The sequence below is a fragment of the Sinohyriopsis cumingii genome, chromosome 12 (assembly GCF_028554795.1).
Source record: "Sinohyriopsis cumingii isolate HCF-2022 chromosome 12, ASM2855479v2, whole genome shotgun sequence".
Classification (NCBI taxonomy): domain Eukaryota; kingdom Metazoa; phylum Mollusca; class Bivalvia; order Unionida; family Unionidae; genus Sinohyriopsis; species Sinohyriopsis cumingii.
The window spans coordinates 77,159,790-77,185,282 of record NC_142972.1 but is presented as its reverse complement, the minus strand read 5'-3'; the positions used below and the strand labels follow the sequence as shown (position 1 = coordinate 77,185,282).

At 32.8% G+C, this 25,493-nt stretch overlaps 1 protein-coding gene across 1 annotated transcript in view; it reads right to left on the bottom strand.

Annotated features, from left to right (window-relative positions):
* Nucleotides 1–916: 916 nt before the first annotated feature.
* LOC149786790 (adhesion G protein-coupled receptor L2-like) overlaps nt 917–25,493 on the bottom strand; it is an 84,213-nt gene continuing 59,636 nt past the window's right edge. The window contains exons 20-27 of the mRNA XM_089975980.1: nt 24,288–24,373; nt 21,196–21,322; nt 20,667–20,708; nt 18,578–18,651; nt 16,998–17,146; nt 14,961–15,202; nt 11,680–11,922; nt 917–5,332 (exon numbers count right to left, since the gene is read on the bottom strand). Coding sequence (XP_089832106.1) covers nt 5,126–5,332; nt 11,680–11,922; nt 14,961–15,202; nt 16,998–17,146; nt 18,578–18,651; nt 20,667–20,708; nt 21,196–21,322; nt 24,288–24,373 — 1,170 coding nt within the window. The 3' untranslated portion in view covers nt 917–5,125. The remainder of the gene's footprint in view (nt 5,333–11,679; nt 11,923–14,960; nt 15,203–16,997; nt 17,147–18,577; nt 18,652–20,666; nt 20,709–21,195; nt 21,323–24,287; nt 24,374–25,493) is intronic.

The window sequence follows — 25,493 nt, the reverse complement described above, 5'->3', positions numbered from 1 at the left end:
TTAATGTGCACGAGTGTCTACATTACACACAAAAAACCTGACCAGAAAAGTGAATTGAGCCAGCCTTATGTAGACGTAGGTGCGACAATATATATTATGAGGCAATACTTTTAAGGTAAAAAGGCCCATAGACCGCCAGTACAAGTAAAAACATTAAACTTGGCGCCCTAACACAATGAATGCATAGGAATATAAGCTATGTACCCATTCGTGATGGAATTAAATGTATATAAGAGTTTTATAAGCACTATAGACTTGCACGTACAAAATACTTATAGCCCGAAAGAATAAGAAATTGCTCCGCCTCCCCATGCAAGTACCTGAATGTGTGACGACAACCAAGCATTGGCATTTTCAAAAGGCAGAATGTTGAAAAAGAAAAATGTTGAAACTCTAGAGGGAGTTTACTTTCCTTACAAGTGAAAAACTCCTTCACCGTGTATTGATGTTCCCTCTACGTTGATTCATGCTTTTCTTGGTTTCTCGTAACAAAAGCGTGCTTCTTGGCATATGCTGAAGTAGTAACTGATGTAGGTTTAGGTTTTTACTCCAAGTTTTATAACTAAATTTAGATCCCGCTGCTGCTAACCGCCAAATAGGTCAGCATACAACTTTTAGCTCCCTTTAGTTAATTATATTATCTGGGAGAGGAGCTTGATTATAGACATAAAAGTGGTTCTCCTATGGTTTTATGATTAGGTAACGTATTTGAAGAAGAAACTGAGCAAACATTGAATGTTCATGTTAACACCAATTCAGTAATACCTTAAAACTAACATCTATTCCTAATATCACCAACATAATGGATCAACTGACAATAGCGTAAACCATTGTTGTACAAAATAACACTCTGTTTGAGACATTTGATCGAATCATCAACTAATTTATCCATGTGTTAATGCTGATAACAACTACATGTACTTTGGAATCTTTATTATGGCCATTACAAGAAAATTACACTAAAATGTTAAATATTTAAAAGCATACCACTCTTCGTTGTAACACAAGTTCAAAATATATAACATGGTCAAATGTTGCAAATTTTGCTATAACATAAAGTAACTGAAACTAAAGGTATTTACTGGTCAAAATTTTAATACATAAATATAGCAGGAAATCCCTACTATAACACTCATTGCTTTAACATGAATTCAGATATAATATGGTTATATACATTAATCAGCAGTAAGAGAACAATTTGTATAGGTCTCATCTAGATCAAAGATGTCATCAAAACATGAACATAACTGCCAAATATTATATATGTAAGTTCTGATGGTATTCAAGGAAAAATAAAATTACATATGATTCAAAGTTATAAAAGAAAAATATATATAATGGGACTTTTTTCTTGATAATAGGTAATTTCCTTATAAACAACATGTACTCTAGCATGGATAAAACAAATGAACATATATATATATATATATATATATATATATATATATATATATATATATATATATATATATATATATATAGTAAAATGTAGTACTCATGAACAGATAGTGAATTTATTGGAATATAATTTTCACATCACTGACAAACATATGTTCTAGTACAAAACATGTATTTAACATCCTGCAAATGACAAAACTTTAAACTAAGTAACCTTTTACGTTATGCTACATGGACTTAAATATATATACAATACTGTAATTATTGGAATTTAGAAACTGCTCTAAATCGGCTACCTTCTAAGCAAAAGCGGTTAATTTGTCTTGTACAAGAGTTCCAACAAATTAATTGAAAGTATGTTTTGAGTAATTTGGATAAAAAAATGTTGTTCTTTTAATTGACACTGAACAAAGGTTGGAACATCAATGTTACTTATTTAAAAGTGTAATTATCTTACTCGTTGAGGTCCTTACATTAAGTCAAATACCAAAAAAGGTAATACCACAAATGTAGGTCCCATTAAGATAGCAATACAGTATTAAATATACAAATATTAATGCAAATGGTCAGAAGGCACCAAGTATGAGGATGAGGTAAGCTTATTGTTTGATATTCTGCTTAGTTACACAAAATGATAATCCGGTTGAAAACGATCTCTTGGTAACAATATTGTAGCATTGTGTATATTCAGTATTGCAAACTATTTTATTTTTCCTTGATTTTGTTAATTATTTCTTTTTCAAATAAGAACTGCTACAGACTAATCTAAAAATAGGTTATAACGCCATAAGTGTGTGTCTATATAGTTGTTACTGTAGATCTAGAAGGTGAGGGACCGCAGTCGTTTGTATGTGTACAGGACAATATCCATCAATGAGTGTCAAGACAGTTTAAAGACTGTAATATTATATAAGTTCCTATATTGTATAATCTTTGTCAAGATCATAAGATCAGTTAGTCATTCTTGCAATGTCTTAGTTACAAAAAGACGTGTATGCGCAATATTTACAGAAACTTAATGTCATGTAAATTAAAAATGTCCATCGAAATTTCCAGGAGATATTTGGCTAACTTATTCAATAAAATGGTCTACAGTGTCTCGACCTGATGTCTACAACTATACCGCAGATACACCTGCTAAGCCTTTTTTAAAAATAATTTGTTGACGTAATTGTATACCATTTTGTTTAACCATTGTTTCGTTACATAATTCTACTCGATCATTATAATATCACAAAGTAAACAAAAACATGGCAAACTAAAACCACTAATGTTGTATCGAAATCACATTATAAATACTGAACTTCGATTGCATTGTACCTGTGCTTGCATCGTAGCTAAAGACATGTCATTTATGATGATCTTTCATTTGAGATACATGTTAGAGTAAACACGTTTTAAAAAAAACCACTAATGACCTCACACACTGTACCCATTTCAGCTATCATCCAGCTGTGGTACCAAAAATATGCGACATTTTTTATGTTTTTGCCTGGCTGCATGTACAAACACAACAACATGGTTTCACAAATGTAGGCATCGTTGAAATTGTTATGTGTCTGTTGTCTTAACCTGTCATCAGGATTTCAAAAGGAAAACACCCTGCTGCACCCTATCACCATGTGGGTACATCTATTACTGACATCCCATTGTACCCTATCTCTAAATATACAAGTATATTACATCAAGAGTGGTGTCATGTCATACCAGTAATACAGTCAGAATACTTGGCTTTGAGATTCAACAAAATATACATTGGGAGTTAGTACAAATTTTGTCAGATTAGATTTTCTCAATAGTCACATATATTTATTTACAAGTAATGCAAAAAAAAAATTATTTTAGATTCACTTTTCCAAGCATTAATAATGTGCAGAATATAGATTCATATTTATTTTATACAAATAATACTGCAGCATCACAATATTAGTACTGCCTTAGATTAGCTCAAATATGTAGATTACAAAGATTGTAAAAGTAAATTGTTTCAAATGGTATTATCATGTGTCAAATGTAAAACAAGAAACAAAACCGCAAGCCAGTAAAACTTTTAAAGTCATTTTTCTCACAACATCATATATTATTGATATGTAATGTGTGTCCGACTCAATTGGGGCTGTTTTATGCGACAGATACTAAGAAAGGAGTTCAGAAAATCAAACAGAGGACAGATATCAATTCAATATTTTTATATCTGCACAAAACAGATCAGGCTGTTAACATTACAAACCAATTTCTGTCATGATCTCATCATGTATCAAATTATAGAAGATTGCCTTAAAATTATGCGGAATGATCAGTGTTGGACGATTTGGAATGTCTTGTCCCTTTCTGATGCGAGCCGAATAATTTCAACTCTCTGAAAAAGACTTAGTGGCTATGATAGTGATTCATCCAAAACTTTTTAGACAACATCCTGCTAGATGTTACATGTACAAAGAGCCTTATGTTATGACAGGTCCTCAAAATAACCCTTGGCTAAGTTTCAACAATCAAAGATACCAACATATTTAATTGCAATGGTACTCATGTCACTGTGTAATGAAGAAAGCTATGAAATCATTCAGTTTCAGTTGCATGCATTGCGGTCAGTGATGACACATCATAGATTCATTGTGATGGTATGATGCCATTATGAAATATTAACTGTCATTAGCTTCCCATCGAGTGTTGGTTCATGTCAAGGGTCTCCTGGGTTCTTCTTCTACCTGTTATCCTGGTCACAATGTATATGCCCTGTCATGCAATGAGAAATGGCATTTAACCCAAAACAACAACAATGACATAATAACAAACATCGGCCTTTTGATAGTTCAAAATGACTGTTATTTGTATCTGAATGTTTTCCAGCAGTTGATAGAAAAAGTCAAGGATGTCCAAAATGAGTCCAGACCCTGACCTGATGGTACGTTATAAAAAATTAACTATATCATTCACACCTGGGATATGTTATAAATGTGCTTATACAGGATGTTTAAAACTTACTTTAAAAAAGCATTCACAATAGAAAGGACAAATGTACTGGTGTGATGGATCAAATTGCCTAAATCACCAGATTAAATGGCAAACTTTTCAGATAATGATTCACTTCAACAGAAACAGTATATTTGGTGATTGAAAATATGGAAACATGTGCTGCTGTCTGATATTGTAAGATATGTTCGAGGTTGCATAATTTATTTAAGGAATCAAACTTCTTCATAAAGTAACAGCGAAAAAAAAGCAGTTAGAATGAATATGAAACAATAAAAAGAAAAATGGGCTATTAAGAATAGAAGCTGGAAATATCTTTGAACATTGTTTTTATAATGTACTGGACAGTTAAGCATACATGTACATTTCAAGGCAACTTCTGGCCATTACTATGAAAATTGTATTGCAAGTCTAGGAATTTGATGCATCTGGTAGAGTAAACGTTTTCTAAAACACCAGCTATTGTGTCTTGAACATAAAATATATGTAGAAGTGATGATTGTTTTTCGTTTCTATTTAATATGCAAACCTCGTAATATTTGTTCTTGTCATAAATGCATTTCAACAGCAACAGCAAATATAAAGAAGAGTTAGCCATCAAAATACATGTCTCAAAAAATGCACAAATGTATCATATTACATTATGTATATTCAACTGCAAAAATTTTTTTCCTGACTTTTGTCTTTCAGGCGGATGGTATTGCCCGTGGTTCACAGTGGATTTCTGTTGAATCCCATATGCATTAACTCCGCCTTAAGGATTATATGATACATTTCCAGCTACGTTTTCTGAGCTAGCATGGTAGATTGGGGTATCCATGTATACCATATCAAATGCAGAATAATGATTATCATGTGAACGTTCTCTTGAGCCTTTCTTTGACTTGCTTTGTTTTGTCACTGTGGTTATATCTTTTGCTTTTCTTGCCCTGGTTGAAAGACTTGGTCTGTTTGGTTTAGGCTGAAAATTGAAGTATGGGATAATGTACTGATGATTAAATGATATTGATTTTTATACACATAGTAGTGCTATTATACCTAACAAACCAACCCTTGTAGAACTCCTGACACATCTCCTTAATACCCATTTCATATTTTCTTATCTCCATTTCATTAAATTACAGTATTTACCTTTTATGAAAAGGACATGTAGCACTAGAATGTCAATTATAGACAGATTTCATTGTACATATTACACCATTAGACTAAAACGTAAAGTATGCAATATGTATGGGGTAATACAACAGAGGTGTTCTCTCATTTGAGGTATTTACATTACGGAATTTGATTATGCTTTTGCTTCTTGTGGACTTTAGGATTCCTCCAACCCGTTATCCAAGTCAGAAGACTGTGATAAACAATATTGAAATAAAAGGAAAGTAACAAATAAAAACTAGACTTAAGCAATGAAATTAATCTAGAATGTGAATTAATGTACGGATAAACAAACCTGCAAATGAATGCCAAAGTAATTGTTTTAATGAACTCTTGTCAAAGTAGGCTCAGCAAGAATAGATTTGATTCATTCACAAATAATTGTGTCTTTCATGACAGTTTGTCTCCAGATTAGTCATCTGTCAAGTCAGATATGATTTATTCACTCGGCGTCGTGTACATATCTGAATGAATCAAAGTGAAGAAATCGTATGTTTATTGGGTAATTTGTCTCAAGTCTGTCTTCATATAGAATATCTCACTTTAGTCAAATGCATAAGAAAAGAACAGATAGTGAGAAAATAGTTCAAAAGGCAGGAATGCATGCATTTAATTTAAACTGAGGAATCTGGTTCAAAACATTTAATTTCATATTAAAATTTACAGTTAATGTCAAAGAGAAGAATTAAAACTTTTTATTATAAAGATGTTTCCTATCTATTAGTCTATTAATTCAACCTAAAATACGATCTTAAGTTAAAAAATAATGAAAAATCTAAATATTTTTTGTGTGATACAAGTCTAACACAAAAGATATGATCCACGATTACTTGTCAATTACTGAACCCCAAACCCAAAACATAATAAATGATGAATCACAGCTAAAATTCTCAGTTACTAAGTATCAAATGCCACCACTTGTAAAGTGAAACTGTAATTTCTCATCTAAACAAAATGTGAGCTAAGAATAGACAAAGACAAACAAGCTGACTAGTTTGTGTTATGTAAAAAGTATCTGAATCGCGTATATCATCAGCTGAAATTGAAATATGTGACACTGAAATATTCATATGTTTGCTGACAGAGTTGTACTTGATTGTATGGCTCTTAATGAGTCCATCATGTGACCACGTGATCAATATATTAATCTGTGTTTCCGCTGCATATTTGGACTACTCTTGCTTTTTGTAAACATACGACCAACTGTGCTCAAAAGGTTACTTGCCAGTTTGATGAAGATGATACTTCTTTGTGTCTTGGCTATGAAACTTACCTTCATCATCATGAAACAATTCTTTGTAACAAGATAAGCCTTAGGTACACAATGTGTCACGTGAACTCAAATTCAAATTGTATAAAGAATATGAAGCACATACAATAAAGATATCTTTAATACATATGTGCTAACTCATAATTATGGAAAACATGATCTTATCTAGTTATATTGGTATCGTTAATGTAATTCATGGGAGAAGCTCAATATATAATGGGAAATCAGTAGGTAAGGTTTTTTTTAGCTATAAATAGTGACTTATTTACTTCCATTACAATGTATCAGAAGAGATGCAAATATACAGTTATTGTTCCGCATATTGATAGTTCCTCTCCAAAGCAGAAACGTCTTACAATAGTTCAATATGTAGCAAATTTCCACCACGAGTCCTTGCTGAACCTTACCACTATCAATAAGAGTTAAATAATTGATTTTGACTGGAATCCATGATAACAAACCATATCAGACACATACTTGTTTGCTGTAGCAAACTGTTCGTATTAACCGAAATTCCTTAGGATAAGTAGTTCTGCTTTGGCATAATTAAAAAAATCACAAATTATAGAAGCAAAACATTAAGTTTCATACCTGTTGATGCAACAGCTTCAGGAAAATTATGCTAAAAGCAACATGGTTACCATGAACACTACATTATATTCCCACCCAGTACATACTATCCTTATGTGTTGTCACTAACAGGGAAAGGTTGACTGAAGATTACGCACCAATGGGTTTTATTCAACTTAAACATTTATCAATTTATGCAGTCTTGGACTAAACATAATGTAACGACACCAATTGTGTCTTATGAGACTTACCACAGCCCTGAACTTTATACTCAAAATCTATAAACTTCTGTTCTGGACAAAGTGCAAGTCATCCATTCAGTTTTTGAGTAGAAACATTTTTAATACAGTTAGTGACATTGCAATTGGACTTGTTGACCCTCAACTATATAGCATTTGTAGTACTCCATGTACAAACTGTCCACAAAGACTGGTAAAAGTCTTTGATACTGAACTAATGTTATAATGAAGAAATGTTTTTCTTCTTTCAGTCACAGTGATCTTAGCCTCGAATAATTTGATAGCAAAATCAACATCCTTCTTTCATACCCTATGTGGAAGACATCCACAAAGTAAACTTAGATATAGAGTGCAAAACCAAAATTACTGTGCAGAAACAAATTCAATGTACATGGTCTATTAGGTAATTTATGATGCAAGCTGATTTGTATTATGTTTTCTTCTCAACAACAGGTGATGCCATAAAAGTTTGGTAAATCCATAGGGTTATTGTGTTCGAACAAATATAAGGTTTTGGTTTATCATTACAATTATGGTGCATACACTATTTCCTGTTTTTATTTCATCATTTTTGTTTCAGCAATACGTGAATTTATAAAAATAAAACAAAATGTAGATTCATAGGCAGGTAACTAATAACATCTTAATCTCCGAAATTGTTAGTTATGTTATCGGCACAAGATCGACAACAGTCTATTAACTGCTAGTTTGAACACTATCTCCCTGTATAGTAGTGATTAGTTGGTAGTATGACATCAAGTAAGGTGCATCAGGGCATAAACGTATGTAGATCTGAACTTTCAGTAAGATGGAGGCTAATAGTTATGTGGTGTCTATGAACACAGTAAGTGTGACACATATGTCAGTGTAGTAAAGTGTGACGCAACTATCAGTAAAGTGTTACACAGCTGTCAGTGTAGTAAAGTATGACGCAACTATCAGTAAACTGTGACATAGATGTCAGTGTAGTAAAATGTGACACAACTATCAGTGAGGTAAGGTGTGACATAGCTATCAGTGAAGAAAAGTATGATATAGGTATAAGTGAAGGATGATACAGATATCAGTGAAGTAAAGTGTGACACAGTTATAAGTCAAGTAAAGTGTAAAACATTTGTCAGTTAAGCAAAGTGTGACAAAACTGATTGTGAAGTACAGTGTGTGAAAAGTTGTCTGGTTCAGATATTGGTTTCCAAAGTTGCTATTATTATAGCAATGTACTCTGTGGACTTAGTGAATGTAAATATATATTTCTTAAACAATTCGTAGCTGCTGTTACGGTTATGACCAAGGTATATTTGGCCGCAATGTTACGTGGTAAGCAATTTTATATACATATTCCCATATATTTCCTGTATGATTCGTGGTGATATTAGGTTACTGTATTCCGCGTATTGAAGAGCACCATAGATGTTTAATGCAGCCTTGATCCCATTGTCCTGACGTTACAAATCAACTATTGGATATCCAAATAGAAAATTGAGGGATGGCATTTACGAGAAAAAACATCCGCAGACACTTGGAACTTGTAACTGACAAGGTAAGCAGTCTCATAATCGTATGACCTTTGTCAGATTGTGGATACAGTTAAAAGTAAGTTCATCTGTAGACCTGGCAGATGATGTATAACAAAGAGGCGGAACAGTGTGTGTGGACAACCTCTTTAGTCCACGGCTACAAGGTGGACTTTTACACGCGATAGTAAGATCTATTAACTACAAGGGAACTAGAGAAACAGTTTTCCTTTCTTTTCGATTAAAGTAGTGAAGTCAATGTCTGTTGGCTAACTGTAAAATAGTTGAAAAAGGATGTCGATGATGGCGGCTCACTACACTTGCAGCTATATATGAGTTAGATCTCGTTACTTATAAAGTGTCATTAAGTATACATTCATTTGAGTGGCAATAGCTTGAGATCGTGTTAAGATACATCTCTTGGAAACATAGTCACCAAGATTGCCATAGTATACCACAAGTGTTTCGAGGTGCTATGCTGATTAAAATGATTCACGAGGGTGCGTATATAAACTACAATACTCATTATGAGGCAGAGTTGCCTGTCGCAAAGGGCCAATATTGTTATATACAGCTAAATCAGTAAAGCCTCCCCTAGACACTAAGACACGATAATATGCATCATCTTAACTGTATGTATCCTGTCTCAGTGGAATTATACAGCAAATTAAATGAGTTTTTCTATATCTCGCTCCTGACATGCACTTATTAACACAATTCTAGCAATATGAGGGGACGCCATCACTACCCGTGCATGTATCTACCAAAGTAGCCTAATTGTGTCAAGATGGCAAAGTGATAACATAGAAAGTTAGGAAAATTTATCTTCGGCGAAAGCAATAACGGATAGGTTGGAAATGTATAGATCGAGTATACTTCCCTTTTAATATGAAACTCCTCCAACTTTTTCTAACGTAGAACACTTCCAAGCTGATTGTATGGATTTTGCAAGGCCTCTCTGTCTATGAAGAGCATGCTACTTGTCATGATTGGAAGTAAACTGACAATTTCATGAGATACGGTGCCAATCATGGTATCAAGATGAGATCACTCTTTATAATTCCCACCTAGGAGGGCATATAACTTCTAGCTTTTAACCTAAAAAGGTTTTGTCTGGGAGGGCTGAATTTGTAAGATAGTAGTAGCGCTCGTAAGGTATTATGACTGAGTACCGTATCAGAAGAAGAAATAAAGGAGATGCACAAGAGATGATCCATTGATAGGATATATATCAGGTGGCACATCCTCATGTCTCAAGGATGGGGCATGGCACAAAGGGCAGGAATGATACAGGAAGTAAGGGAAGAACTTTAACCAATAACTGATGACCAACACGTGTCCCGAACGTCTTTCATGAACACGTTACCTCGATCTAAGCTAGAACCCAGATGAACAAAAGGTAATGACAGATGTAAAGTATGTTACAATGTTTTCTAATATTCATTGCACGAAGCTGAGGTAGTTAAGAAATATAAATGAAAAGGTTCTGCGCACATACATATTTGGTTCTCAAAATCTGATGCCAAACAAAATTATTAATCTTAAATAGTAGATGCAATTATTTTCGCGCTTAAAATAAAGTAAATGTATTTAAATGTGTTTTATATCAATTAAAAGGACATAGAGCACAATGCGGATCATGAAATGATTATTTGGGTTTACAATCTACCATACATGGCGGCCAGTATTACTGGTGGAGGAAGATTCCAGGAAAACCCCGGAAAGAACCACCGACTCTCGAGAAACTACTGGCAAGCTTTCTCGCATACCCATATTGGCCGAATCCGAGACTCGAACCCATGCAGACAGAGGTGATATGGCATTGATCCGTACCGGAGAGCGCTTTAGGCCACTCTACGACTCGAGGCCCCTCTACCATTTATATGTATATACAAGCCCAATTCATTAGCTAAAACAATGATTTGCCAATGCATACTGAATCAGCAGTGCGGGTCTATATTGTTTTGGTTTACTGCTTAGGGTTAACGAACTGCATATATCACTATTTGCTAAAGACATTCACTAAAATCGTCTCATTAACAGTTATCAGGAATAATAATGCATAACAAGACAGAATAGGCACGATTAACGAGTCTGGTCAACAAATATACCTATGTTTTATTTTATAACTGATTACAATTATAGCGAATATACATAGATCGATCTTATTAGGAAAATGTTGACTTAAAACAGCTGTTCTTGGATGCACGATGATTTTGTCATGAAGTTATCATTTGGAAATCCAATTATCCTGACACCTTATGTCTCCTTCCTATTCTGCATAATGTTTATTTACGATCATACTATCTTTTACATGCCTTACCTTGTGTTCCTTGTCTGATTTACTTGATTTACTGGAACTTTCTTGTTCTTATAATCTTTGGATTGTCTGCTTTTCGAAGTAATAACTGGAACACTGACACCTGGTGGTGACTGATTTATAGTAGACTTCATCTTTGGAAACTCGATTTGATTGTGCATTATCCGATTTTTCGTGCTTTGTACTCTGTTTTCCCCTGTTGGAACTGAGATCTTAATCAGGTGAAATACTCATTCTTACCTTTGATGAAGTCTGATCCTGATCATATCCACTAACGTTGTCATATATAGGATCATGCGGGTCAAATCCAAATCCTGTAAAAACTTTGTAATAGCTCAGTGATGACGTCTGCTCAAGTCTTTGGTAGCCTGATCCTTCTACAGATGCTTTGAGATTATTATCTAACGTTGGTTCCATTCCTGCCTGGTGTTCACCCGAGTTAGAATCTTCTGTAGAAGCATCTATGTAGTCATATGTTTGACTCTGTGGATACAGATGAAATATTCAAAATAAAAAAAAAAATATGAAAATATAGAAAATATAAATCTGACAAAGAAGTTTTCTTTTTATATGCAGTTTAAACGAATACATTTAGGGAATGGAAATACATACTATAGCTTAACATATTCGGATCAACTCTTCGAGTTATTAAAGTCAACAAGGTGTCATTTCCGGTTATATTACTAAAGTGGTCATCATGTACTTTCGTTACAGTTTTTTTTATTTGATGTATTTGTTGAGGTTAATCAAGAAAATTAAATACTTTCAAATGTGCAAATTTTGAAAGCAAAACTATGGAAATAGGTACACAAGAAAATGTCTTTTTCTCAAACCCTCAAATATTAGACAAGCAAGGACAAAATAAATTCCAAATTTGCACCAACTATCAAACCTCTGAGTCACATTTAACCCACTGCCATCTTGGCACGTGCAGTAACTTTAATGGACTAAACAACATCAGGTATATATAATTACTTCCTTCACAGGTGGGTATTTGCGCCCCATTCAAATAATACTTGCATTCAAATGGTTTACAATACATAAGTGTGAATCCATCACACATTCATGTGCACGATTACGCAATGGTACACTATATTATATCGTTATCCTCCATTCCTAGTCTGTTTAAAGTTAAAATGGCCAATTTTTAGTTAGGCCTGGAGCTCCCATATATATATATATATATATATATATATATATATATATATATATATATATATATATATATATATTTATATATACATATATATATATATATATATATATATATATATATATATATATATATATATATATATATATATATATATATATATATATATATATATATATATATATATATATATATATATATATACACATATATATATATACATATATATATATATATATATATATATATATATATATATATATATATATATATATATATATATATATATATATATATATATATATATATATATATATATATATATATATATATATATATATATATATATATATATATATATATATCCATATACATATATATATATATCATATTATGAAAACACTAAACATTAAAGAGGACTTATTGATATCATTACCTTTATCATTATGCAATAGATTCAGTAATATTACAAAGTGCTGATGAAATTATTATTAAATCTTATCATGGGGTTTAATATACCCAAGTGTTAACAACAAATCTCAAAATACCAATATCTAAATTAAAAATCTGCCATAAAGATAGACTTCATCCAGAAATGTCTTCGACAGAATTGATAATTGATAACACAAAAGCCAGTATTACTACAATGACATTTGATTAAAACTTCAATTTTTCTTTACGTCACATACATTTTTTATGTCTTTCCGGAAAAACAAAAACTCGTTGGCTTTTCTTGACACATGGAAACTCTGTTAAATGATATATTTAGTTCCAGCCTAAATCCTGAATTTGCATGCATCTTTAAAACGTGAAACCACTCAAGATTCTAATAAAATGTTTTGATTCACAGTGCCTTCAGCTTTCGTAGCTCAACTATATTTATTGTCTCTCTCTTTATATGAATATAATAATATCAAAGAAAACAAAATTTATTGTCTTGATCTATATAAAACATGATTCAAACACAAACAGAAGGCACAAGTAGGCCTGAGACTGCTCACCTGGCAGACATTTTCCTACCAGCAAAATGCAAGAGAATTAGCCAAGAAATCTGAAACAGTTGGATGCGATTTTGTTTAAACTTCTTACAATGCCATTAATTGCAATTATGGTATAGAATAATTGTTTTAAAAACCGTTCAAGGTTTTGTTATCATTATCAATGTATCTGATACTAGATCATTACTATTTGTCTTATATTCCACGGCTCCTTTACTACGATGCATATATCCATGATGTTTATATTATGTCAGCAGTTATATGTGATTAACTAACATAAATGATTTTCAATTTTTGGTAATAGCTGCCATATGTGAAATAGCAAATTGGAAGCTTGGGTGTAAATGTATGAGGCCCTTATTAAAATTGTTAAAGCTGCATATGCCAGGATACCTTTTTATAGTTTGGTTCAACCCTGTTTACCACTGTTACAGAAGTAGCAATTTAAACGTATCTTTCTCTTTCATTTTACAAACTACTTTAATCAATTGTAATAAGCAAGAATTAAAAAGAACAAGTCTTACAGGTTTTCATGCCAGGATGCTTTCTTTTAAGTAATGGCAAATTTTCTTTAGCAGTTTTATTATCTGTTTAAAGCTTTATCTATTCTAATAAAAGTGGTCATATTTGCAAGCGGCTTGACATTATTTGTTTGCTGCTTTTTGACTTTTGGGGTGACAGCAATGTTTTAGCAAATGACAATCTATACGTTGGGGCCAGTATATTTGGCGGAGGAAGAACCTGGGAAAATTCTGGGAAGATCCACTTACAAACATGAAACAACTGGCAATCTTTCTTACATCCCCATATTGGCTGAGCCTGAGACTCAAACTGACATGGACAGAGGTGAGTGATCGGTAAAACCAAATACCTTAGACCACTCGAACACAATTTGTACAAATTTGAAAGGCCTCCACACCAAGATTATTTATGTCAAGTTTGGACACATTCTATTTCAAAGATTTCATTAACATGCTATTTAAAGTATTTGTTTATATTTTCTGTTAACTTACTGTTCTATATCTAGTAAATGTGGATATAATCGAAGGATGTTGGAATTATTTGCAGTGGTTTTCATGACAAAATGGTTTGTACCAAATTTGATGACATTCTGTTCAGGAGGTTTTGTGAAGTTATTGTTCATAGTTTTTTATTATTAGTAGGAGCCATCTATGACAGTTCGGATTATCATCATTAGCATTAATTTGAAACCCCTTCATACGGGAATGTTCTCTGCCTGATAAAGTCAGAATTGGTCATGTTTTTACACACGTTTATCATATGTTAAATTGACTTTGTGAGAAACCAGTGCAACACATGTATTTTATAGTGAAAAACCACTGTATTACTTGTACTTTAAATTCACATACCTCCATATGAATTTTAGAGTCTCCAGTATTTATGTCAGCACAGGTACTAGAATTTGCTGAATCATAAAGATTATTTGATATTTTCAGATCTTTTATGCTAACAATATGATCACTCCTCTTGTCTTGAATAGTTGTACTGGACTCTGCTGCATATCCGTTGTTTGGTAGACCATATTTGTCATATGATTCTACCTGTTTTCGCATATGTCTATCAGATCCCAGGAAAATATTCTCGCTTGAAGCTACAAAGAAATTATGTGAATTTGTTTTCAAAATAGAATTTGTTTGTTTTGTTGATCAATGTTAAGCAGACGAATATGTAAAGGTATACATAATGTGTCACCAAACATATTAATTTGCAATCTAGGTACCGAAATTACTCAGAAGGTATATTTTCAGAAACAGATTGCCTGCGAGATGAAAACAGTTTGCAAATGCTTTTTGTCTAAGATTGAAACAGCTTATAAACATTTTGATGTGTAGCCTGGAGACTGCAAACACTTTGATGGGTAGCCTACAGACTGCAAAAAGCTTCCCAGTTGTACTTCAGTTATTATCCTAATTAGAGTAAGATATCCGAAACGTTTGGTAAAGTAACTTTCTCAAAACAAATGTTACTATGCAAAAAATACATTTTCTGTTTAACCACAATCAACTGACCTTTGATCTTTAGACTTTAAGTTCAATATCATAAGTACAAGTCCAAGGTATATAGTCTAGAACAAATGTTGTTAATGCAAAATACATAGTTCTTCTTTCAGACACAGTGAATTCGAATGATAACTAATTGACCCGGAATCAAAAATACACAATAAGAAATATTGTAGTGAATCCACATGTCAATATGACTTTCTGGTCAGAATACATGAAGGGAATGATAATATTTTCACAATAGCCATTGTAGGACCATAGGGGATCTAGGACCTACTAGACCATAGCTGAATGTATGTGTAATATTTTGGGGCTGTTCTAGAAGTAGTTTAGGAGGAGTAGCGAGAACAAACTTATGCTAAAGGATGGATGGCGGATGGCTGATGAATAACTGGCCATTCCATAAATTCCTCTGGTCGATGACCAATACAGCTAAAATATGGATCATAAGTCAAGTATGAATCAAATTCATTGTTGTGAGTTTAGTCCAGTATGCAGGACAGATAGACCACTTTATTCAGGATGATAATATTTATGTTGATATATCATCCTTTCCTTCTTGAAAGTAAAATTAGGTGTGATCGATGAAACAGCTCATTAGTCTCGAAATCCCATTGATTGCAGAGGTCGTCATGAGCAATATTGATCCATCCTGTGGGACGCACCATACATGCACCTATAATAATGAGAGGGGATGCCAATGCATCCTGTCCAAGCATGTACCAAAGGTGTCTATCTATGTTAAGATGTCAAAAGTAAAACATATAATGTATGGAAGCTTTGTCGTCGGCAAAAGTAAGAACAGGAAAGTTGAAAATTTATAAGCAGAGTATACTCCCCTTCAATGATGATCCTCCTTCCATCTTTTTTGAGGAAGAAAGTGTCCAAACTGCTTGTTGATTCTGTGAGTCATCACTGTTTGAGAGATATGTATCACCTATCAATTTCATATGATTTGGCACCAATATCTGTGTCAATGGAGATCACTCTGCCTGACCTCAATCTAGGTGGACAGACATTATTTAGTTTGTAAGCTAAACGTGGTTAGCTGGGGGTCTGGATTTGCGAGATAGTCAATCTCCTAAGGTATTATTGTTTGGTAATATATTTGAAGAAGAAATTGTGTGTGTATATATATATATATATATATATATATATATATATATATATATATATATATATATATATATATATATATATATATATACCACCTAGCATTCATTAATCTATCAATCGATCCACATAGACGATAGTACAAAAAGGTTATAGGTAAAGCAGATGGGTACAATATATATTCATATTTGTTTTACATAGTCAACATATTTCTTTAAGGGATGTAAATGCGAAGAATTTATATAAATATATTTTAAACATAATATAACTTACCTTCAAGATCATAATCATTATTCTTTTGACTTTCATCAAGGGTATCAAATTGCTGAAATTTAAATATTTTGGCTTTTTTATATATGTGTTGCTGATAGTAAGGATCTGAGTAAACAAAACAAGCTGTACTAAATGTGTAATCTGCATATCTTGCAAAGAGATATGAACAGAAGATTCATTAATCAAGGTATAAATAGGGTTCTACATCATGCCTGAAATGTTTATACAAAACAAACCTAAAATAAAACTCCACAACTGTGTGTATACTGAGAGAAGCTTAATTAAACTTAAACTATGAATGACTGGCAGAATAACTTCTATTTGAAACTCAGAGTTAGGGGTGTGCCTTTTAGTACATGTCACTAGCATTTATAAATTAATCTTCTCTTGTGCAACATGAGGATAAATGTCTATATGGCAGGGTGCTTAACATTGTATATTTTATAACCCTTGGTTTAAGTTCTTGCTGATATGGAAAGCCCCAGGACAAAACCAACAGGTACCATGTTTAAAATGTGTTGACACCATAGACATTTATCACTATGAATATTCTTGGATTAGTGACAGAAGCAACGTAGGAACTATTTGAAATATGTGTAAAATCATACCTAGTATCCCAGGCTCACCATAAGTAATGCAAAAGAATTCCAAAAAGTGTTGGTAAAGTATGCACCAATATAAATATCACTTACCAAAGTTTCGTGTCTCTTTATTTAAGAGTAATGGTGGATGTGAAGGATGTTGTACGTAATACATGCATGTGTACAACTATATATTATTGGATAGAAAGACTGAATCAAAACATCGCTCCTTTATATTTTTACTTTATTGGTTTGATACCGAAATAGGCCTTGAATGAGTTCTTGGAACAATATGCTACCTTAGGTGCATGGTAGGATTAAGAATGAGTTCACCAAATTGGCTGGTATAAAACAATATTATTTTCGGTATACTCCAGAAAAGTACTAACTTTAAACCACTTTATAGTTCACAAGATATATTATTGTTCTATGAAAGTAAATTTCAACAACTGAAATGTGTAATGCTAAATAGAAAATTGTACTTATATGCATATGTATACAAAAAACTAAACCCTGCATATATAAATTCATCACATCTAAAAATAATACCTGCTAGAGCTAACATCTTTGAGATAGGAAGACTTATCCAAATCTTGTTGTAATCAAGGATACAGACAAAATACAAGAAAAAAAAGAATTACATATGGGAATGAGTTACTAATATTCATTTTTAGTTGACGTTTGACTTATATTATGTGTGAATGTTCCTTGAAAAAAAGACGAGAACATCTAAAAGCTTAAGGCAACTATTTCGATAGTGGACAAAAGTGTGTTGCTTTGGAATTGTACACTCAGCTAAGTATTTTCCTTATTAGGAAAGTAATTAATATCGAACATGTATAATATTTATAACTATTCAATCTCACAGGATACTGCATATTCTGAATATAATGATTGAAAATGGATTATTTATGGAGTATTTAATAAAAAATTATATTTGACAGGTAAATGAAATCTAGCCTCTAACGTAGACCTTGCTTGTCTTCAAATATAGTCTACAGTCTTATGAAAAAGGACTTAGATACCTGGCTGCGCTTTCTTTTAGCATTAATTTGCTTTATGGCTTCTCTTAGCTTTAAGAAAAAAGATGAGGCAATCTTTACAATAATAACATTAATGATAACAATAATGTAGATTTATTCCAGCTCCCTATCTTTAGAAGACCTGAGTGCTTTACAATATTATAAAACATATTAAAAATATACAAAAAAAAGTTTACACAAACACCATGAAATTACAGAACAAAACAAAGATTCCAGGTTTACTGGGATGTCATGCATGAATTCGATTCTACTTAAAGAAAGTTTGGATATGATCTAGTATTTCTAAAGTTTCTGAATTTTCAAGATAGTTAAAGTGAAAACTGAAATCTCAAAGAATAATTTCAATGAAATCAAAAGATGTGAATGCTTCCTGTTTTAACCAGTCATTAGTATATATGAAGTCTTCTCAACTCTGCAAAATATGCCACTATCATGCATTTTTTATTTCAATTTGTGGTAATACCTCTTTGAAGTTTAACAGTCTCAGTGTATATAAATTATATTTTTGCACTGAAACCATTTTATTTATTTAAGAGTGACATTGTCCTTTGACCTTTTGATCCTCATATCAATAGGTTTCTTCCTTACTGTAAGTACAAGCCATCACGTGGTTTGGGACAAGTCTGAGATGCAGAGTCACTGTTTTTGCCTATAAACAATTTGTCTTCTTTTAGAGACCCTGATGTTGACCTCTCGACCCGAAAGTTAATAAGCTTCTAAATTACCCTAAGTGCAAAATATCTACAAGGTTTTTTTTAAGTATCTCACCTAAAGCTTCTGTTTCTGTGCATTTCAGTACATGACTCTGCCCTTTTGACTCCAAAATAAATATGATTGATTCATGCACCATTAGAAAGCTCTCCAAAACTTTTCGTAAATAATGAACCACTCTTTAATCAGTCACAAAAACCTTGGTATTTGACCTTTTGACCCTGAGATTGACAGGTTCTTCCGAGCCCCAAGTGGAAACATCCACACAGTTTGGTAACTATAGAAGGTGGACAACTAAAACTATTGCATGGAAACCAATTCGGCAACAGAGAGACAACATTATAATGTAGTATGCTCTTTCTTATATGAGGCAGAAAAAGTCAACACCAGTTTTATCTCCAATCTTCTTTAGATCAATTCACAATAAATTTTACTTGAATGAAAAAGTAGGAGAATGCTACACTTGCTATATATATAAATATAAATAAATAGGATTCGGCCAATGTGGGTATGTGAGAAAGCTTGCCAGTAGCTTCTCGTGAGTCAGTGGTTGTTCCCGGGGTTTTCCCAGGTTCGTCCTCCACCATTAATACTGGCCGCCATATATAGCCTATCATGTGCTGAAAAATGGCGTTAAACCCCACAACAACAACAACATCAATGCAATAAACTGACAACAAACAGGGCAAAACTAATATCTAACTCGCCTAAGCGCTTTCGTCTCATAATGAGTCTTTTTCAACGAACTATGTGTTTTGTTTGATTGTCTTGTCTATGTTTTGTATTTGCTTTTGACAAAGACTCATTAGGTGTCAAGAGTACTAAGGCTAGTTAGATACCAGTGCTGCACTCTTTGTTATCAGTTTATAGCATTTATCTTAATCAATCCCTGACACACGTAATCCCATACTGGATCCAGTGCACTTGAAATGACTGTTATTCGCCATGTGATTTGTACTCTTTGTATGTATGTATGTATGTATGTATGTATGTATGTATGTATGTATGTCTGTCTGTCTGTATGTATGTATGTATGTATGTATGTATGTATGTATGTATGTATGTATGTATGTATGTATGTATGTATGTATGTATGCCCTGGTCCTGGGCAGTGCCGTATAAAAATATTCATGAAGTTAAAACAGATAAAGGATAGGTACACATATGCAAATAAATGCAAGTACACAAAAATATTCTGAATATACATGCTTAAAATCAGCCAAACTATACCAAATGGCTGATTCTAAAGATAGTCATTTAATATAATCACCATGTTTACATACATTCAGATTAGAATCATAACATTTCAAAAATCGCATTTATTTTGAACTTACATGATGATTGAAGAAGCAATAGAACAAGGAAATAAAAAGTCCCTGAAAACGGAAAGAGAAACAAATTAACATGATATTAATATGCACACAAAAGTGTATAAAATGAACCTGTTTCACCAAATTGACATTCCTGGATTCAGTGTTTGTGGCAATACTCATCTTTAATTCAAGCATCAAAGACGAAAACATCAACCATCAAGGAAGAAAACAATTACTAACCAAAATATCAATACTGTTAATTATGTGACATTATATTTGTACCAATTATCTTATTTCTCTGTTATGGCTATGCCGATATATTACAATCATGAATTTACTGAAATTGCAAACAATATTTTTAGAAATGAAGACTGAATCAGGTGTACTCAACATAGTCTATATTCCCTAATAATACACTGTATGATGTACAAAATACAAAATATAGTACCACTTAAATGAAAAGGTAATAATGAAATACTGGGGTAGCTGATGTTTTATTTTAACCTACATGTATTAAACATTTTGGAAGTGACTATTTAATCATGCATACCTGCAAGGAGTTTATTATTGCAAACAAATATTGAAAGACAACCAGATCTTCATTGACTGACAATAGTCCAAACACCCATGTGATTCCTGTGATGGGCAAAAGAACGCAAAGACTTCGAACAGCGGTTCTAGGTAAAGAAAGTAAGAATATGTAAATATGCGAACTCTACACACACTGTTTGGTGACGATTCAGGAATAATTTCAAACAGAATCCATATATTTTGATTTTAGTCAGAGTTACCTCATCTGGAAAGATATGTAAATACTAACCCATTCCTGGTAATGTAAATACAGTTTTGTTTTCTCGCTATAAAGCCACACTTCATATCACTACCATTTCATGTAGTGGGTAAATTCACAGAACTCTTTAAATTGTTATATATTGTTGTTTTCACTGCTTCCATTGAATTTAGTTCTTGTATGAAAGCAACTGAACATAATGTGGCATAACATCCTCTTGTTGTATTTATTTTATCCATTAGTATTGCTACAGTGAACCTTGTTATAAGAACACATAGCATAACATTCAAATTTATAACGTGCGTCATGTGACTATTGTTTCTTCTGACCACATGTTAAAGAGGAAGCACTGTTCATTGTTGGGGCCTCAGGTAACTGAGTGATTTAAGGCACTCACCTTTACAGATCACTGATAAATAATATCTGTCCACCTGGGTTCGAGTCTCCAGTTCAACCAACGTGGGCATGTAAGAAGTCTTTCCCCTATTATTCTATAGATCAGTTGGTTCTTCCCAAGGTTTTCTTCGGGTTCTTCCTCCATGAGATATACTGGCCGCCATATATAGCATATCATGTGTTGAACAATGGTGTTAACCCACAACACCATAAACGTTTCATAGTTGCCAAGAATCAGTCAGTGTAACGATGAGTAGGGCTCTAAAAATGTGTTGATTGGTGGCAGGTCCAGTACATGACATCATTTGAGGGAGCAAGGTCAGATATGCATGTATATTAAGATCTCAGATAAGCAGAACAGTTGTGGAGGAACATCAATTACTACATAGTTGCATGTATGAGCTTTAATACATGAAGCAAACAATGCAGTTTCCTTTGTATAATCATGTATGACACTGATTTGTTTTCATCCAGAATAGCACGTTTAAGTTTATGAGTAAAACTTTTGAATCTACTTGACTAGGTCGACAGAGGCACCTTCATGATTGGCACTTATCAATGACAGTTTGTTTTCAGAATGATATTTAGTGTTAGATTTGTGATTTTCAGACGCAACGCCAACTTTTGACAAAGCAATTTTATTCCAGTAAATATCCATCTGAATTTCCTGAAGTATGTTATATCTATTTGCTATAATACTGCCAATCATGTTGCAAAATCACGAACACCGTTTGAACTGGTGTCAATTTTGGTTACTCCTTCTGTCCATCCAAGGCACCTTTGATTTTGTATTGTTTGATTGAAACCAGAAGAGTCATCTAAATTGACACCGTTTTAAAATGATTTTCATGATTTTGCAACATAATTGTCAGGATTATGGTAAATAGGTATGACATACGACCTCTCTGAACTATATTCAGTTTAGTAATAGCTTTAGCAATTGAAGCATGTGCTACTGCAAAATTAGGCCCTTCTTCATTAGTTTTTTGCCAGTAGCTGTCTTAAAGATGCCTATGGTCTTTGCTTTTCGTATACACCTGGCATGGATTGACCTGTTTCATTGAAACACAGTATCGGTTGCTGAATATATCAGATAAAAGCATAAGACAGGTTGAAACCAACATTGTTCCTGTTTCTTGATTCTATTAGACCCACAACCAATTTATTTTCCAGTGTCCATTAAATGTTCCTCATACTTTGCCTTTTTCTGCTTGTTATCCTTTTTTGTTCTTTTTTGTTTTGTACGGTTTCTTTTTTCTTTCTTTTTGTATCCAACTTTTTTCTGGACCCATAGAATTTGTTCAAAAGAAATCTCCAGGTAATGTTCTATGGTGCATCATTCGTATCTTCATGCAATTACAAAGGCTAGCTTCTCTGTCAATGATGGTATCCAGACTGAATGAGTAGCAGGGATGGCTTCTATGTTATCATATTTCTTTAAACTTGATTCAGGGATGCAAAATAGTGATGGTTTAAGGGCTAGAACCTGCAAATTTCCCCAGTTTTCCCAAGAGATAAACTTGATAATTATAGTATTGCACATGTCTAATTATTAGGGATGTCATGTCTGTTAATGATGGTATCCCAAGTGATCAATTATCAACACTGGCTTGTCTGTTAATGATGGTATCCACCCTGACCAAATATCAGATCTGACTTCACTGTCAATAATGGTATTCCACTTGATCAAATTATCAGAGATGACAAGTCAAGTCTTTTAACAATTGTAAGCCACTTTATCAATTATCTGGGCAGGCAAGTATGTTAATAATGTTATACCACTTGATCAATTTTCAGCGCTGACAAGTCAGTTAAATACAGTATACCACTGCATCAATTATCAGAGCTGGGTTCTTTCTTAATTATGGCATTCTACCTGACAAATCATCAATGGTCAAGGTCAGTTTATAGCAGGCCAAATAGTTCACAAAAAACCTAATAGTGCTGGTCGTTATAATTCAAAGCTGGCAAAGCATTTAACATTTACAATGACGGTAGTAATATTCCAATCCTCTCAATCACAATACCATATGTTTGGGTTTAAATTAACACTATTATACAAATATTGACAAATACCTGTCATTAGAATAGGCTATATTATATTGACAAATGCGCACCATTAGAATAGACAATACTATTTTGACTAATGCCTGCCAATAAATTGACAATACCGTTTTGACAAATGCCAGCCAATGGAATGAAATTGAAACTGCCAAATATATGGAACTTTCAGTACAGCTGTTTAGTGGATTGCTTGTGGACGACTGGTCATTCCAAACTTGTCAAATGGGCTTGACCCAGGAGAAAGGCTTCAATAGCTGCCAGAAAATTCTTGACTGATGTCGGAAAGTCCATGTATCTATATATAAACCTTCACATAAAAACAATAAAATAAAAATTTAATCTACCAATAAAAAGATAGTATATATTTTTGATGCAAACATGATTATACTCACTTAGCTTTAACCTGTTCAGACTTGGTCTTCATGGCAGACGTATTGAACATCCGTTGGAATATCACTATTATGATGACAAAATTGAGCTGAAAAACAAGTCAATAAGAAACAGCTATAATGAAGCACTAGGTGCTGAATACAGTTTGTGTTAGGTAAAAAAGATTTGAACTTACATGCAATTTACCAACTGCATAGTGAATGTATGAAATTACTGAATTACTATAAAATATATATATTACAATACACAGATGCTGACACATTTAGGATCCAAGCTATTGGCTTAAATCATAAATAGAACAAACAGTACAGACCCTGAACTATTAGGATATTAATTTTGATAGAGCAGATCTGGACCTATGATTTTAATAATTTGGTTCTGATCATCAATAAACCTTTACAGTAAGTGAGATTATGTGCTTGGACTCAACAAGATATTGCATGTACAAGCTTTTCTGATTAACTTCGACATCTGGAAAAAATAATAGTAAGTAAAGGACAATTTTATTTGTATTTTAAGTTATTTATTTCAAATGCGTTTTTTTTTCAAGTGTTGGTACTCTTAAGCAAACTGATTTATTTCTCCAGGTCAATTTAAATTTAAGTAATAGTAGTAGTAATAATAATAATGATAACAACAATAATAATAATTTGTTCGCAGAGTGTGCCCAATTTATTCAATGAATATTTTCTACAATGGCACTGTTATGAAATTATAATAATCTCCATCATAAAAAAGATAACAGTAATAACTATTTTTTAACATCTGTTTAGTAGCATAGATACTAAATTATATTATAAGCTATTAGTAACACATAATACTCCTTATATCTCTTCATAAATACTGTAATAGTGTCTGCAGCTTTTACATGCAGTGTACGTTTGTTCTTCAGAAATCTGTAGAGCACTGAAAATGTTTCTTTAATTGCCATGTTCTTGTTTTTAGTAGATGAAAGTTTCCATGTAATATGCTGAATAAAAAATGAATATACCCTCTAAAGAATGCCTTTGTGTAGCTCCATGTAGACACTGATACACAAGAACCACCTTGTGAAAATCAATCCTTTGATATATTATAAAGCATTTTATTATGTAAACAGAGCTTATGATGAATTATCAATGGTCACATCTAAAAACGTGTGCAGCCATTATCTGAAGTTTATTAATCTTCTCAAGCTCAGATTTGGTATGGTTGTCCAACGCAGCTGA